The sequence below is a fragment of the Ictalurus punctatus genome, chromosome 21, assembly GCF_001660625.3.
Source record: "Ictalurus punctatus breed USDA103 chromosome 21, Coco_2.0, whole genome shotgun sequence".
NCBI classification, from domain to species: domain Eukaryota; kingdom Metazoa; phylum Chordata; class Actinopteri; order Siluriformes; family Ictaluridae; genus Ictalurus; species Ictalurus punctatus.
This window is the reverse complement of record NC_030436.2, coordinates 17,889,328-17,907,500: the sequence shown is the minus strand read 5'-3', so window position 1 is coordinate 17,907,500 and position 18,173 is coordinate 17,889,328. Positions and strand designations below refer to the sequence as shown.

Here is an 18,173-nt window from a genome sequence, read left to right as displayed (position 1 = left end):
GCTCTGCTGGGGAGAAAAGAAAAAAAAACACGAAAACCCACACGGTTTAAGGCTTAAAATTTCATGTTAAGCAGAAGGTTGGTGTTATTCTTGGTGTTGTTGTTTTTTTTTTTTTAAGGAGCACAGAATATACAGTACAACATAGAGAAACATTTACACACTCCCCTTTTAATCACACACACACATTTTAATCTGCATGAAGATGAGGAAAATGAGAACAATCACTAATTTCTAAGGGTGTTGTTCTGGAATATTTGACTTGCAAATAGCTCATGATTAAAGTGCTATTGTGCAAGCGATAATGACGCAGCTGAGGGTGATGAATTCAGCGCACAGAGGTAACCGTTACAATAAAAGCGCTTGCCTATAATGTCGTGCCGCTGTACAGTGCGTGACGTAAAAGTACATAAAAAGCAAACAAGGTCATGATTATGTTACGGAATATGAAATGTGGCTCCTGATAACATACGCGAGCTTGACGATTCTGTAGAAGGAAAATCTCATATTAAAGCACCTGGCTTTAAACAGTGATGCTGGTTAAACCAAGTTTTGAAGATCGATCATGTCTAAAAGATGCATAATTAGTAAGAATCCTATCCAAAACAAGACATGCAGCGGCGCTTGAAAGTTTGGGAAACCTTTAGGTTGTTCTACATTTCTGCATAAATATGATCTACAACATCAGAGTTTTCAGACACGTCCTAGAAGCAGAAAAAGAGAACCCAAATACAGAAATGAGACATATATAATAATATACTTTATTATATTATACTATATTTATTAATTTATTGAGGAAAGTGATCCAATCTGAGTGGTGAAAGTATGTGAACGTTTGCTTTCAGTATCTGGTGTGACCCGCTTGTGCAGATAAACGTTCGGGGTAACTGTTGATCGGTCCTGCACATCGGCTTGGAGGAGTTTTAGCCCGTTCCTCAGTACAGAACAGCTTCAACTCTGGGATGTTGGTGGGTTTCCTCACATGAACTGCTCGCTTCAGGTTCTTCCACAACATTTCTATTGGATTAAGGTCAGGACTTTGACTCGGCCGTTCCAAAACATTAACGTTATGCTTCTTTAACCGTTCTTTAGTAGAACGACTTGTGTGTTTAGGGTCGTTGTCTTGCTGCATGACCCACTTTCTCTTGAGATTCAGTTCACGGACAGACATCCTGACATTTTCCTTTAGTATTCGCTGGTATACTTCAGAATTCATTGTTCCATCAATGATGGCAAGTCGTCCTGTCACAGATGCAGCAAAACAGGCGCGAACCATGACACTACCGCCACCATGTTTCACAGATGGGATAAGCTTGTTATGCTGGAACGCAGTGTTTTCATTTCTCCAAACATAACGCTTCTCATTTAAAACAAAAGGTTCTATTTTGGTCTCATCCATCCACAAAACATTTTTCCAACAGACTTCTGGCTTGTCCACGTGATCTTTAGAAAACTGCAGACAGGCAGCAATGTTCATTTTGGAGAGCAGTAAATTTCTCCTTGCAACCCTGCCATGCACACGATTGTTGTTCAGTGTTCTCCTGATGGTGGGCTCATGAACATTAACATTAGCCAATGTGAGAGAGGCCTTTAGATGCTTAGAAGTTCCCCTGGGTTCCTTTGCGATCTCGTGGACTATTACACGTCTTGCTCTTGGAGTGATCTTTGTTGGTCTCCACTCCTGGGGAGGGTAACAGTAGTGTTGAATTTCCTCCATTTGTACGCAGTCTGTCTGACTGTGAATCGGTGGAGTCTAAACTCTTTAGAGACGGTTTTGTAACCTTTTCCAGCCTGATGAGCATCAACAACTCTTTTTCTGAGGTCCTCAGAAATCTCCTTTGTTCGTGCCATGATACACTTCCACAAACATGTGTTGTGAAGATCAGACTCTGATAGATCCCTGTTCTTTAAATAAAACCAGGCGCTCACTCACTCACACCTGATCGTCATCCCATTGACTGGAAACACCTGACTCTAATTTCACCTTCAAATTAAACTGCTAATCCTAGAGCTTCACACACTTTTGCCACTTAAATATATTGGATCATTTTCCTCAATAAATAAATGACCAAATATTATATTTTTGTCTCATTTGTTTAACTGGGTTCTCTTTGTCTATTTTTGGAAAAATCCGACGATGTTTTAGGTCATATTTATGCAGATATATCACTGAAATCTGACCAAAGACATGACAATGTAAAAATAAAAAAAAGTTTTAATTTCATTTTGTCTTCAAAGGCTCCTCTATCTATTAATAATGAGTTTTTTGTTTTGTTTTGTTTTGTTTTTTTTAAATCAGAAGTTAAACAGGCGTTCTTCATGTTGACTTTTCCGTCATATTGTGGAACGTGGATTGGTTTTGGTCACAGCCCAGAAAACATCACTGTCATCATGGACTGGCCCTGCTGTGTGTTAAACCTGTCAGACTGGAACTGTCATGTGCAGAAGGACTGGAGACAGTGGACGTCATGAAGCTTAGAGAGGACAGTGTGGTTGAACCTGATTAGACTCATTGTCTAATGCTCACTTTGAGTCAACATTCCTCTTTGGACAATTTAAACTGGTCCTGCAGGTACGGTACAAGTTTTCTTCGACATGTTATGTCAGACCAACAGTGGTGAAAGAATACCTGGGGTATCGACGGTATTGATTTTTAATTTTTTTCAAAGTTGGTCCTTCAGTGAATTGCTGCCTCTTGATTTTTCCTTAAATGTTTCAGGTCATGGAAATGCAGAGGGGCAGGCTGTGTTCCAATAGATGATATTAATAAAATATTAATTTCATTAATTTATGAATCAATTAATTAAATATGATCTAAAATATTAATATATCTGGCTTGTGAAATTATTCTTATTACTATTATTATTAGTTTATTTTTGCATTCTTTAAATGATATTTATTTATTTGTTTTTAGAAATGTGTCACTCGAAATTCAAATTCAGTTAAAGCCTTTGATTTAATTGCATTTTATCCGGAAATGCACTTTTTGTCTTTATTCCCTACAAACTTTGGGTTGCGTTATGGATATTCTTCATAGAAAGATCGTTTGGTATATTTGCACGATCCAGAAGATAAAATAATATCAAAATCAATCATAATTCAATAATGAGATAAAAAAAAAATAGAGGGGCACGGTGGCTTGGTGGTTAGCGCGTTTGCCTCACACCTCCGGGGTTGGTGCTGCGTACACGGAGCTCGCATGTTCTCCCTGTGCTTCATGGGTTTCCTCTGGGTACTCTGGTTTCCTCCCGGATCCAAAGCCAGGCACTGTAGGCTGATTGGCATTTCCAAATTGTCCGTAGTGTGTGTGTGTGTGTGTGTGTGTGTGATTGTGCCCTGTGATGGGTTGTTAGTGTGTCCGAGCACTCTTTTGCTCCACACTCAAAATTATGTACTTTTTTCTTCACACACAAAAAAAAAGAGTAGCGTACAGAAGAAGTAGACGAACTGGGACGCAGAATTAGATTCTAACGGCTAAACTTGTAATACTGAAAAAGGTGTCTTTGCTCTGTTTTGTAAACTGAGCTTGAAACGGAGGGCGCTAGGACCGCGCGATTGGAGCCATCGAGACTACGAAGGGAGGCAGTGCGCATGCGCGGACTCTCCAGCCGATCTGTAACTACATCCAAGCGCGCGCGCGCGCACGCATACGCACGAAGAGCCGCACAGAGCGTTACTAACGAAAACAAACGGAGGAGCTTGTACCTGGTTAAAGGAGCCGTGAGTCGTGGTAAAACGGAGCGTTAACCGGGGAGGGAAGAATAAAAGAAACGAGCTGGAAACGAATAAAGAGTTTTACGACTCTTTGGTTGAGAAAAATAACTTGTGGAATTAAAAAAAAAAAAAAAAGGAAGGGAAGAAAGTGCGCGAGGCGTTTCGACGGTAATGAGGATTGAGGAGGAAGATGAGGAATAAAGCGGATGTAAATTAGAAGCAGCTGCTGAAATCACGGAGTTTCATTTAAGTTCAAGGATGGCTTGAGTTGTTTGTTTTCAATTGTTTGTTTGTTTGTTTGTTTGTTTGTTTGGGAATGAAACGCACGCGCTCATGTTGGGAAGAGCGCTGAAGAAACTTTACCGCGTCTGAAACAACCGGTAGAGACCGGGAGGATTTAAAACCACCTGTTTCTGGACTCTTCTGTTCACTTTTCCTGTACTCATCATGTCCAAAGCGGTGCAGAAAAAGAATCACTGGAGCGCGAGAGTGAGCGAGTGCGCGGTGCGACGGGACGCGCGCGGGGACGTGAACGTGCGGCTGCAGGGCGGAGCGGAGAACGGGGAGTTCGTGTGCGTGGGCCGCGTGGACCCCGGCTCCATCAGCTACGAGCACGGCACTCTGACCGAGGGAGAGCTGGTGCTGGAGGTGAACACGCTGCCCGTGTCCGGATTACCGCTGTACGACGTGCTGAGCGCCGTGAGGAACTCCACAGGAGCCGTTAGACTCAAAACCGTCCGTCCAGGTAAGGCAGCGCGTGCGGACAAGCCCTTCTGTTTACTTACTTTCGGCTCGTGCCTACTATTCAGGATCTGAGGAGTAAACAAACACAAACTTCCTTCTTAATGTGTAATCAACAAACACCAGGTCGGTTTTTTTTTGTTTATTACACACTTAAGAATAAATAAAAGATGATGATGATGATGATGATGATGATGATGATAATAATAATAATAATAATAATAATAATAATAATAAAGTTTCTAAAAGGGATCGAGACGACATAGAACCCATACAGGTTCTTCCAGAGTGACAACTGAAGATAGGTTCTAGATTGTCCCTTTTGTCATCTACACTTGAAAGGGTTCTACAACACTACAATACCTAGAACCCATAAGGGTTTCCCTAGGGTAATAAGTGATGAACTCCTAAGGGTTCTAGATTGACCACCTTTATTACCTATTCCTGAAAGGGTTCCCTTTGGAGCACTTTACATAGAACCCATAAAGGTTCCCCGGGAGGGCGACTGAAAACACATAAAGGATTCTACCCGGCACCCTTTCAAACTGGAAAACACTTTACACAGAACCCATTTCAGTTCCCCACAGTGTGATGACTGAAGTACCCCTGAGGGTTCTAGATTTAATGACACCTACTACAAATATTGAGTGTTACCACCTATACCTAGAAGGGTTTTACTTGGAACCCTTTCAGATAACACATTACATAGAACCCATACAGGTTCCCAAAGACAGACCTCTGGAAAATCCCTAAGGGTCCCTAACCCTTTCCAATAGGAAAAGACTACACCCGAGGGTTCCCACAGAAGCGCAACTGAACCGAGTTCTAGATTGGCTTGTTTATTACCTCACCTAAATGGCATAAAAGTCCCCCAAGTGGGACAACCGAGGAACACCTAAAGGTTCTAGATTTCTGATTACAACCCCCCCCCCCCCCCCACCCCCCCAAGACTGCACTTTGCAAAAACTACAAATATAGGAACACAGTTTACAGTGACAACTGAAGAACCCCTAAGGGTTCTTGATAGGTTTTATCACCTACACCTAAAGGCTTCTAATTGCAGCTCTTTCAGATAGGATAACACTTTAGAGGGAACCCAACTAGATGAAGACACAGAAATAAAGGACCTCTAAGGGTTCTAGATTTTGTTTAGTTTTTTTTTTTCTTCTTCTCAGATTGTACTTTCTACCCTTCTATCGGCCCTTTAATCACCAACACATGACTATTAGGGGGGGAAACCTACAAGGGTTACTCAAAGGTTCCTAGCATCTTGAACAGGCTCTCCTTGGAACCTTTTCAGGAAAACTCATTACATATAACCACAAGGGGTTCTCCCAGACCAGGGATGGGAATCCATGACCTGCACCTACCATGCACCTTTTAACTATGCGTAAAGTTCCACTGATCGATAATATAGTTTGAAGCAACTTCTAGAACGTTCTACCCAGAAATCTGCCGTAAGGCGGCGAGTCACGTGAAGCTAGTCGTGAACGAACGAGCCTCGGGAGCGCTCTGTTTAGTGTTAAATCATATCAGCAGGCCGCGTGCCAGTGACTGAGCTGTAAATCTCAGGTGGAGGAAGCACAGAGCGTGTATTGTGTCGGGTTTCTCTCGCCGACGCACGCTGACGGCTCCCTGAAGACTTCTCTCTCATCGCATGGTTTAAGTTATGGAGAGGGCTGGAGACTGAAGCGCCACGCCCATTCGGCCGCGTTTCACCACACGGCTTCAGACAATATCAGGAAACGAGCCAGTCGACTTCAAGTACACGTTCCCAAAGCGCCACTGGCAGTTGGTCCAACAGTCTCTCTCTCTCTCTCTCGCTCTCGCTCTCTCTCTCTCTCTCTCGCTCTCTCGCTGCCTCTTTCCATTTCCGTCTCCGAGCCACAAAAACTGGTGTTTAGTTTCACTTTTATTCACCATGCCTGGGAATTTCGGTGAAATTGCTCACTAATCGAGAAAACGTGTTTGGCAAAGATTCGTTTGCGGTCTTATCTCCGGACAAACATTTGTTATTGACTCGCTTCAGAAAGCTCCACCCTGAAAAACCGTTTAAACACCGTCGTGTCATATTACTAGCGACGTGTTTGACGATTCTGCTTTCCACGTGTTGTCGGCGTGGTGCTGTATTTCCGTCGTTCCTCTAAACAGTTAAGAGTTGGTTTCTCAAACGTAATGGAGATCGCTCGAGTTTCGCGGTCTGGAACAAAAGAGCGAGAGCTTCTTTTCTCACTCGGCGTCGTCCAGCGACGTCCGACGCCGTTTTGATCAGAAATCCAACGTAGAAGTAACGGAGGCGTCCGTGCGAGTCTTCTCACTTCGCAGTTCCTTCCCATTTTACAGAGTGACGTCAAATCTACACGGCAGCTCGCACTGTGTACAGTTCCCCCTTCTATACTCTTCACGTAGGTTCCGAGCAGAGCCCTTTAACGTCGTGCATCCCGTCGGCGCACTCTTAAAAGTTAAGGTTCTTCAATGGTTCTTTACAGCACCGTAGGCCCTGCAAAGAACCTCCTTCTTGTCGAGAACCATTTTTCATCGAGTAGGGTTCTTGAGTTATATGGTTCTTTGCAGATTTAAGAAGTTCTTAATGTTTCATTACAAGTTCTTCAGAGCCGTGTGTTGGTTCTTCAAAGTATCATCCCTTAACAGGTTCACGTGAACCCTATAAAGTTCTTTGTGGGAGTGGAAAAAGTTCACCTTACCTTGTTTCCATAAAACACTGACTAAAGGTTGTTGTTTTTATTTATTATTAGTATTATTATTATATTTTTTAGACTTTATAACATGGTTCCTTGTGGCACTGCTGTGGAGACCCATTTGTGGGTTCTTCAAACAGCCAGTAAATATATGGTTCTCTAAAGGTTCTTTGTACAACCTAAAAGGGTTCTCCTATGGCATCAGGCTTCTAATAGGAAGCTTTGTTTTTAAGAGTGTGGGGGGGAAACGACATCGTTACTGTACAACCTGCAAACGGCTGAGGTTCGGGTCAGTCAGCTAGCGACGTACGGGCTTGATGGCGGCGTTCGCTTGGAAGTGGAGGCTGATCTGTGTGAGCAGGGTGTACCGACGAGCAGGTGAGGGAGAGGAAGCAGACCAACATGTCGAAGGAAACTTGAGTAACTTCACGCTGATGCTGAAGGCATGAGTCCAGTTTATTCAGATTTGCTTATCTGCTGTGCTGGACCTGCTTTATTGTTGCACACACACACACACACACACACACACACACGGACGTTTGCAGTGGCAGCACGGTGGGCATACAGTAAACTGACCTTGGCCATATGTTCTGTACTCACGGAAATAAACGTCGTGTACGTATCGGCTGCGTGTTCCAGCAGCGGCTGCAGTGCGGCTCACTAACGCACCTCTTACTCTTTATTGATTTTCCCACTCTGCTGACTCTCCTTTTTAAAACCCTCTGCTTAATGAAGTAATAAAAACGAGTTATCAGGAGGTATTTTGTTGCCGTCGAGAGGGGAACTTTCACAGAAACACCGAGTCATCATCGTTCGTCCGGACAGCCTCGAGGTCCCGTCAGTCACCACGGTAGCGCTCTCGGTTTCATACCGCCTGACCCTCGACCTCCTCCTCTCTCGCCGTCGCCGATCTGTTCTAACGTTACGGACGCGACAAGTCCTACCGACTTGCAAATGACGTCCTGGCCGCACGGGCTTCGAATCACCGAGACTGTTTGCATGTGCGGTCACGTGACCTTTCCGAGAAAACGCGTCCACATATTCAAAAACGATATTCATTTACATACACGTCGCAGCAGTTTATCAAATGTACGACGATACGGCAGAAATGCTAGATGAGGATACCGGACATTTTCACGATACGTGGTGTTTATTAGCATATAGTGCTCAAACAAACAAACAAACAAACAAAAACAAGCAAACGGAACACGTCTACAGAAAGAAGGTATTACATAATGTATGTTAATATATTCATATTTTATATATTTGTATAATTTTATATCCGTTTTTTTTTTAGATAACTCTGACAAACGTTAATGGTGTGTGTGTGTGTGTGTGTGTATGTGTATGTGTATATATATATATATATATATATATATATATATATATATATATAAATAAAATGCATATATAAATACAAATATATCTCATTAAAAATTCTATATTAGTTTAACTGAAATATATTCATGTATTAGAATATATTTTATATGTATAAATACAGCACACAAAGTAAAAAAAAAAAAAAAAAAAGCATTACAAAAAATTTTAGTTAAAATGAATTTTTTAAAGAATAATAAAATGTTTAAATTTTTTCATTGTTTTTAAACGTTAATGAGAAAAATCTTGCGCTCTCGGCGCGACGTCCGAGACGCTTCTTCACAGCTTTTAGTGATCACTCATGAGACAATTGTAAATAAATTATTTATTATTTATTTTTTTTATTAGAAGAATAAACCATATAATTAATAAATAAACTAATAGCAATTTGTTCCAGCCTGATTGCAGCGTTACCGATAACACCGCCGACTCGGTGGGAGTGCTGGTCATATTGGATTTAAAATAAATAAATAAATAAATAAATAAATAAATAAAAAGGCATAAAAACCTCGATTTATATTTAAGCGAGCAGTTTAAAAGAGATCCACAGATTTCCCTCGAAGGCTGACGTGAGCACGAAGGAGGAATTCCAGCACGAGTCGGTTTGAAAGTTCATAATTCACAATAACGGTGTTGTCTCGGCACAGGATCTCCGTCTCCAAGTCGCGGTGGGGGGAAAAAAAATCACATTAGCGCTTATCCTCTGATCCTATTCTTTCACAGAGATCCCATGTCAACGCTCTTAACCTAAGCCACCTGATTGGCGATGGGGCGATCTCGGATGCTGGATTTGCTGCCGCGGGGTCGGATTAGCGCGGAGATACCGGAGTCCGGAATGCGCGCGGGGGGGGGGGGGGGTTATTTTACGTGCCCGATTCGTCTGTTTACTCTGGGATCATGCTAGATCCCGTCGCGTTAACGCACAGAGCAGCGAGAAATGCTATCACGGGGAGGGTCGCGGGTCACGGCGAGGGGTCCGAGTCACATTTGATCGTGTAATAACTCGGCTCATGCCAGAATGCTGTTGAATTCGCAGTTCTGATTGGTCAGAAGGTTCCGGTTAATTTTCTATAACAGCAGCTCTGACAGTATTTCCTGCTACAAGGCGAATCACAGCTTTATTTTAATGCACACGTTCTAGTATGCTCTCGTTTCTATAGTAACCACGGATGGGGAAAAAACCCCCCCCATGTGCAGTTGTTGATATGTTGACATTTTCTGCGAGGGGATGTTTGTTTATAGTGTCCTGGAAGGAGTCTCCAGTGCCGGCGCAGAGCGAATGCTGTAACTTTTAAGTTTTCCGACCGGTTTAAGTTTCGATTTCCAGGTTAACGTCAGAAGTTGCTTTTTAATTTTTACATTTTAAAATGTTTTGGTGTTTTTCCTTATAAACTTTATTTTTACCTTATTTTTATTTTTTATTGGCGCGGGGTCCCTTATTAACTTCTCTCTCGAGAGAGGGACTGTTCATAGCTGCTGTAACTTGTTTCGCAAATGTTCCGCAACATTAAACGTAGCCATAAATGGACAAAAACTGAACCGAGTCGTCGTTCTCCCGGGAAACGAGCAGTTGTCTAGAAGGAGGAAAACACTTTAGGCCCTGCTGTTATAGGGGGAAATAATCAACTTCGCGATGGTAACAGTGACTTCATCACGCCACACCTGTTGTTGATTTTGTTTTCCCGTAACGGCGCCTCTCCGAGTGTTTTAATCCCTACGCGTCGGGTTTTGACGACGCACATGGAGGATTAAGCTTTAGTAGAATGCGATCTGGTGTAACCGACACGATAAACACCTTTCCGTCTCGTGTGGAAATGGTTCTCGAGGGTCCTCGCGTGTCGTCGATCACTCCGTATCGTATGAGATGTTGTTGTTGTGGTGTTTTCTCTGAACCCGGTCGGGGAAGGAGTATCTCCAAAGGCCCATCATGGTTTTTTTTTTTTTTCTTTTTTTTTTCCCCCTCTTTGTCTTTTTTTTTTTTTTTCTTTCATTTTATCAGTACGTTTCTGCTCAGAGTAGCCATAAGCCACGTATCAAAGCTGGAATTATGATTGTAGCGCGTTTCCTTTCAGCACCTGGGTTTAATTAGCAGAGGATTGAACCCAACCACGGTTTGTATTACAGCGGAAAAGCCGAGAGCAAGAAAACCTACCCAGCGTTCCCTGCTCTCAGTAGGATTAACCCTGTGGGTGTCATGTTTTCTCAAATTAAAAAAAAATGACTTGTTCAAACAGTATGCACTATATACCGTACACCAGCTGCTTAGCGGATAAGGTTCTACGCTAGCATCCGAGACGTTTGCAATGCTCCGACTATCACAGAGCCACGGTTGGGAGCTTGATTTGAAGGATCACCCCGGGTTAGAAATCATCACACAGACTATCCCACTCGTAAATCTTCCACGCTCTTGTCTCATTTCTTTCTGATTCAGATCATTTACGTAATCCCATCTACTATCGTATGATCCTTCAGAAATTGAGACGTTTCCTAGCGCTGTTGCATCGGTACGCTAGCCAAACAGCTAATAATTAGCTAACGTGTGCTTTAGGATTTTCTGTAAATGCTTGCCAATTCCTCCTCAGAACAGGGAGCCATATAGCCGGTGTTTGATAGCTTTAGCGAATACGTCGATCCATCTAAAGCATGTACTTGTACGTAGAGCGTAACTCATATTTTAAAGGCGAGACGTTCTGCGTCGCGTAGCGTCGATGCCGTGAGCGGCCGTTTGGATTCCCGCTGAACGCGGAGGAACTTGGGATCGAGGAGGCGATCCCGAGCGTCAGAGTAGGAATTCCGATACGAGGAAGCGTTCCGTTTGGTTTTTCCTGGTCGGAGGTTGGGAACGACGAGGAGTTATCCCGGCATTTCTCCTCTTCCTTTTGTCACCTCTCTTCAGGACATACTCCGTGCTTCCTTCGATAAAACGGAAACGCTGGTTTCGGCCTCAGAGCGCGTGCCGTTATCTTTGCTTCGTGTTTACACCGACTGCGATGTTGTTTACTACACTTGATCTTAGCCAAAAGGCCGAAAAGCGATGCGGTGTTGTTTTTAAAAAAAAAAAAAGAAGCCGAGCGCTTGTCCTTGACTCTGGCTTGCACTTGTTGTGCCTGTCTAACATTTACTACTATTTGGGCCAGAATGTCCCCTTCTGTTGAATAGCAAAGCGCGAACGATCGGCATGTTTGTACACGCTGAGGGGTTGAAAAGACGTCCGCCTTTTGTGTGTGATTTGGCTCTTGCTGAGTGAGAAAGTTGAACTGTGAAGAGCTTCTCTGCTTTTCAATCGGGCCTAATTAGCTTCCTGCTGTTGCTTACAGAGAGTGAGGCCTTGCCATCTTTCAGTCGAACCTTACTGCATTTTGATAACAGAGAATTTTCAAAAGGGATGTATTATTATTATTATTATTATTATTATTATTGTTATTATTGTTATTATTACTATTATTAGGCCACTTGGTCTAAACCCGCCCCTTTCCCAAGCACTTGTCTTTATCTCAGTCTCGTGTTTCATGACGTTTATCACACACATGACCGACTTTCAGACTTTCCCCCGCGTCTTCTGCTTTCTCTTTTCCCCTTCAGGACTTGGACACTGTTCATCAGTATAAACATTCTGTCCAAGTCCTGTCCAAACTGCTCAGAGAGTTAAAAAGCAGACTGCGGCATAATGAAGCGGAGCCGAAGATCTTTTTCCAGACCCCCAACGGAAGGGGAAAGGATACAAGCACAAGATGTCTTCACTTACGTCGGGACACGATCCGTGTTTTTCTAGGAGTCCTACCGCACACAGCTACGGTTTTAGCGTCCGTCTTGTTCGTGTCCCGAATCTGGAATCGTCTCCTTGCTGTTGATTCCCGAATGATTCCTGAACCGTTCGACGTATTCCTTAAGGAAGGCGTTGAAATAAGGTTCTCTAAAAGCAGCTCCGCCGGAGAATCCGGCTTCAAAGCAAGTCACGGGTTTACGCGCGATTATATACGCGTTCGTCCTTAATGATTTGTCGTTTCCGTGGTAACAGCTTAAACAGGGACTCGTATGGTGAACGCAACACGTAATCCAGGTCTAGTAATCAACGGATTTTGAAAGTGTTATTTAATGAAGAAAAGCGCATCGTTGATGGGTTTCTCTCAAGGCACTTTTTTTTTTTTTTTTTTTTTTGAAGGAGTCTCCAGTGCGAGCGCTTTGTAACCATCATCGGTGACGCTGTAGCGTTGGGTTTTCCGCCAAGTCGAAGTCCTCGGGACGTTTCACGGTTTGGTTTCTCATAAATTAGCGTCGTATTTTCCGTCTTATTAACGTTGCGAGAGTCGGTGAGGGTTTATAGCTGCGATAACGTAAGCGACGAGAGGAGCTAACCTACTTTGCGGACATTCCACGTCATCGTACTTAACCGTAAATGGAGAAAAACCCTACGACGGGTCGTTCTCGTGGTGGAAAACGCTGCGGCGTTCGAGGAGTTAAAAACGCCAGGACGCGTCGTTATAGGAAAAAAAATCACTTTTGGCTTGGTAATGTTAACTCCATTTTGCTTTGGGCTGCGCTACACCATCCCATCCTGGATTATTTTTCCATAGCAACATGCCTCCAACGGTTTCATTCCCAAGAACAGTTTTTTTAAAAATTTTTTTTTATTTTTTTGGGAATACATTTTTTTTCTGATGATCGACACGAACATTCATCAGAGGCTTTCTGCAAAGACGTCGAAGTAAAAGTAAACGAGTCTCTTGGTTTCGCACTAGAGGACCGTTTTAGTAGCGACCTCGGAAACCCGTGAAAGAAACTATAGTTGGCGCTCTCACACACACACACACTGTGTGCTACAGCGTGAAATATGACTTGTCCAACACACAGAAAAGTAGTGTAGTCTGTGCTTTTTAACAACAGCGTTGCTATTTACAGAAACACAACCATAATCTGGACAATGCAAGGTCACATGCATGGATAAGGGAACAGTCTTTAGGCAATATTTAGAAACGTGCATTGTTCTGTTTAGTAAAACAAAATACTCCTCATTTGTCTGGATGTCTGAGGCCATCTGTGTAATTTAGCTTTATATATATATATATATTACACACACACACACACACACACACACACACACACACACACACACAATACTGTGCAAAAGTTTTAGGCACAGGTGAGGAACTGCTGTCGAGTGAAGATGCCTTCAAAACAATGTAATTAAATGTTTCCACATTTAAAAAAAAAAAAAAAAAAAAATACAGTGAAGAGCAGTAAACAATAGAACAATAGTAAATAAAACAGTCAATATTCGGTGTGACAAAAAATATCATTTTGTGCTGTGTGTGTGTGTGTGTGTGTGTGTGTGTGTATATATATATATATATATATATATATATATATATATATAATATGCGATATTAATTTGTCCATCCATCCATCTTCCGTACCCAACCCATTGCAGGGCACAATCGTACACACATTTATACACTATGGACAATTCGGAAATGCCAGTCATTGGAAACCGGAATACCAGGAGGAAGCCCCGCTTCAACACGCAAACTCCACACATACACAGAGCGGAGGTGGGAATCCATCGAAGCCCCAAAGTTCTACAAACAATACCCCGTAATGACAATGTGAAAGAAGTTTGTTTGAAATCTTTGCAAATTTATTAAAAAAAATAAGCACATGTACATAAGTATTCACAGCCTTTGCTCAATACTTTGTTGACGCAACTTTGGCACCAATTACAGCCTCAAGTCTTTTTGAGTATGATGCTACAAGCTTGGCACACCTGTTTTTGGGCAGTTTCTCCCATTCTTCTTTGCAGGACCTCTCAGGCTCCGTCAGGTTGGATGGGGAGCGTCGGTGCACAGCCGTTTTCAGATCTCTCCAGAGATGTTCAATCGGGTTCAAGTCTGGGCTCTGGCTGGGCCAGTCAAGGACATTCACAGAGTTGTCCTGTAGCCACTCCTCTGTTATCTTGGCTGTGTGCGTAGGGTCGTTGTCCTCTGGAGCAGGTTTTCATCAAGGACGTCTCTGTACATTGTTACAGCTACTTCTCGTACTATTCGTTCTGCGAAGACATTTCGCTTGGCCTTTTTGTCGCTGACGATATTCGGAGGCGTATACAGTGCGCCCGTCGCCTTTTGACCGCCGTAGAAACGGTGTTTAAATGTTCGCCGCCACGATTCCCGAGGAAGCTCGTCATTTCCGGGACGTGTTGTTTAGATTTGCAGCATTTGCACGCAGAGTATAGGTGCTCCTGGGCGTTTCCTTTCTTTGTTACTATTTCGTTCCCTTTTAATTATGGGTTCGCCAAAATCCCGACCACACGAGTGACCTTAAGAGAGAAAGGGGGACGAGGTTGGGATGGGGAGTGTGTGAAAGAGAAAGAAAGAGAGGTTTCTTTAGGATGGAGGTCTGTTTGGTGTAGGAGGATTTATACAATTGCACAAAGACTCCTGTCAGGCTTCAGTTTCTTTCCCCTCGTCCCTCTTGTCTGATTTTGGGCTTTGTGTGGAGAACTGTCGCAGGTCATTCAGCACAGCTCTTCTTTCCTGAAGAATCCGCCAAATGAATTTCCAGTCAGATGAATATCTAGTGCGAGAGACTTTTTTTTTTTTTTTTTTTTTTTATAAAGTACTGTCGATCTGTACTTAGGACTTCACCGACCTCCAGCCTACGATCACGCGCTTTTTCGCTCGCCGAATGATTCCGAAGCGGACGTGTTCGGAAACGCGGCCGTCGATCCCCGTAGCTTCCCAGACGTTATCGTCGATGCGAATTTAAAACGCGACCCGATCGATTCCGGATGCTTGTTTCAACGCTAATAAACGGGTTTATTTGTGAAAGAGAACAGGCTGTGAAAGGAGAAAACAATTCTAAAATGAATCTCGATACGTTCTATACATTCGTCGCCATGGTTGCACCTCGGAGGTCGTCTTCTCGCTTCGTTCGTTTCCATTCGCCGTCCAGAGATTTTCTGACCGCAGGACGCAGTATTGCTTATATCAACGTGTATGAACGTTTAGCTTTCTCGTAACAAAGCAAAGTCTTCGTCAGTTTATTCAGCTAACTGTATAGAATATATAGCTCTCTCTCACGTCTCGGTAGGTTACTGTTATTAGTTTGTCGCTATGGTGACATCTCGAAGGACATTACCTCGCTTCGTCCGTTTCCACACGCCGTCGCTCGTAAGTAATTTCTTATCGCGTCATTAAGACGATTCGATTAGTTGCGTAAATATAGGCCAAGGCTAAACTAGTTGTTTGTACATGTCGCCGTGGTTACGTTCCGGCGTGTTTACACGATAGTATTAAAGGGCACTGATTTCAAACCGCAATTCCGTTTTTGGACCAGATCTACATTAGAGGCGATTCCGCGTATGAGCAGCTGACAGCCAATCAGAAACGAGTATTTCCCAGGATCGTTGTTTAGGAAAGGTAAAGTTGCCGTGTATTGAAATTTATTCAAATTTATTACAAATCTATTCGACTGTTAAATTTCCGATGTACTGTAGTATTGTAGTACAGAACACGTTCCCCCATAACTGCACAACAGACCCCCCCCTCCCCACCCCCCCAACGGAATACGTTATGTAATATCTGTAGATAATGGGTTGCGCAATTCTTTCCCACGTTTATAACTCGTGCGGTTTCACTATAAATAAATTATTAATTGTGAAGCATTGAGAATTCCTTCATTTTTAACTATTAGCGCTCATTTACGCATCACTTTCTCTGCTTATTAACACCTTTTTAATCGCGCTAATCCACAGTCCTGTCTCATTAATTAGCAATCAGGGGCCGGTTGTGCCGCTCAGTCTTGCCTCTGTCACCGTGGCAACCGATGTCATGGCGATGTGAGGCGAGTGCTGTTAAGAAGTGATGAGATGGACAGGTCATGATGACGGGGGTCAGGGCCACACACACGTCCATACATAAAAGTCTGAAAGTCAGTTGAATGGAATTTCAAATGAGCTTTTCTTGAGTCTTTTACGTTTTTTAATTTGTGAAGGTTTTTTTTTTAAATTAGCATTAGGTGAGTGAATAGCATTTTTTTTAATAAGCAGTGAATTCAGTGCAGTTCTTAGCAGCATACACAGACCTTGTAAAATGTGCCCTGTGCATGCTGTCGTCGATCCACACACCCTCCTTGAACCCGAGCCCATACAGAGCGCGTGCGGCAGCAGAGCCGTCTACGTTTGATGCTATTCTGAACGTCTCTCATGTGGTCTCGTAACAGCGTGTCGGTTTAAATCGGAGGATCTGCTGGCACGCTCTGTAATTCTGCCATCACTTTTAAGAACGGCCACTTCTAAAGCTCTCCGGTCTCCTCTCCTCTCTAACTCCATGGGAGTCGTTTCTTTTTAAAGAGCTTACACCAGAAATGACACATCCCCCCCCCCCCCCCCCCCCCCCCCCAAAAGTGTTTTCATTTTTTAATTTTCTGTGGATAACAGCACAGTTTGTACCTTCCTCCTGCTCTGGTGTTACCCGTGGCCGTAAACTCCGGGCCGTGAGTAAAGGAAGCCGCGACAAATCAATCCGTTTATTTCTGTCGGTCGCAACTTTTCTGGCAAGACGATGGCATGACGGACGATGAAGCGATTTGCGAAGGGTCCCTTTGCGTCCTCTTTATGTTTCAGATACTCTGATGTCATGAAGGTTTATTCAGTAAACCCGAAACCACGGTCTTTTCAGCGTAGTGAATTCACCGGCACTGATCTAAAGTAAACTGATCAAATCTAAATCTGTCGTTTATGATGTCGTCATGGTTACATTCCAAAAGCACACAGTAGTCTCGAATGCAGATTTAAAATTTTTTTTGACTGGATCTCCTTGGAGATATGTTTATATTTATGTTTATATAGGGAGATATGTTTATTTATTTATTTATTTATTTGGCAAATATGTAGGTACTGTTTATTGGATCTTATTACTGCATGTAAGGTTGCATTGTAATTTTTTTACTTTATATGAATTCACCTTTAAATTCACCTTTTTGTAGCAAATTGAAATTAAAACAAGAAACAGGAAAAAAAAGAGCAAAGTTTATAGATGATACTACAAAAAGCCTATATATATATATATATATATATATATATATATATATATATATATATATATATATATATATAATATATATATATATATATATATATATATATATATATATATATATATATATATATATATATAATATATGAGAGAGAGAGATGGATGGATGGATAGATAGAGATATTTTCCATATAACATAATGAAAATAATAAAATATATTAATGTATTTAGATAAAAGTTTGGCTATGACTACTAAAAGTGCACCTGTAACACATCTTCCATAATACATAAATTATTATTGGAACAAAAAAAAAACCTAGCTAAAAAGAAGAAAAAAATCCCCAAAAGTCTAATGAAAGTTCAAGGTGAAATTCAGAGGGACATTTAATTTAAATAAAACAAAACTATATTGCAAATCCGTAACGAGTAAACCCTTGATCGGCTCTGGAGTTAAATCGAGGTCGCTGTGCTGTGATTGGATTCTGCCTTTGTTGTGAGTCAGATAAATAAATAAATAAATAAGTAAATAAATAATTTGTCTTCCAAATAAATACACGCGAGTGTGGAAGGATTAGACATCGTAAGGAAGTCGTCAGGCACCGTGGTTTAAAACGTT

The 18,173-nt window shown here is 42.3% G+C and overlaps 1 protein-coding gene across 7 annotated transcripts in view; it reads left to right on the top strand.

Annotated features, from left to right (window-relative positions):
* The first annotated feature begins 3,584 nt into the window (after window positions 1-3,584).
* magi1b (membrane associated guanylate kinase, WW and PDZ domain containing 1b) overlaps window positions 3,585-18,173 on the top strand; it is a 149,216-nt gene continuing 134,627 nt past the window's right edge. For 4 of the 7 annotated variants that reach the window (XM_053673898.1, XM_053673894.1, XM_053673899.1 and 1 more), the window contains exon 1: window positions 3,585-4,456. In XM_053673898.1, the coding sequence (XP_053529873.1) occupies window positions 4,159-4,456 (298 nt within the window). In that variant the 5' untranslated portion in view covers window positions 3,585-4,158. The remainder of the gene's footprint in view (window positions 4,457-18,173) is intronic. The other 3 variants (XM_017450268.3, XM_053673895.1, XM_053673897.1) reach the window with 1 other exon arrangement.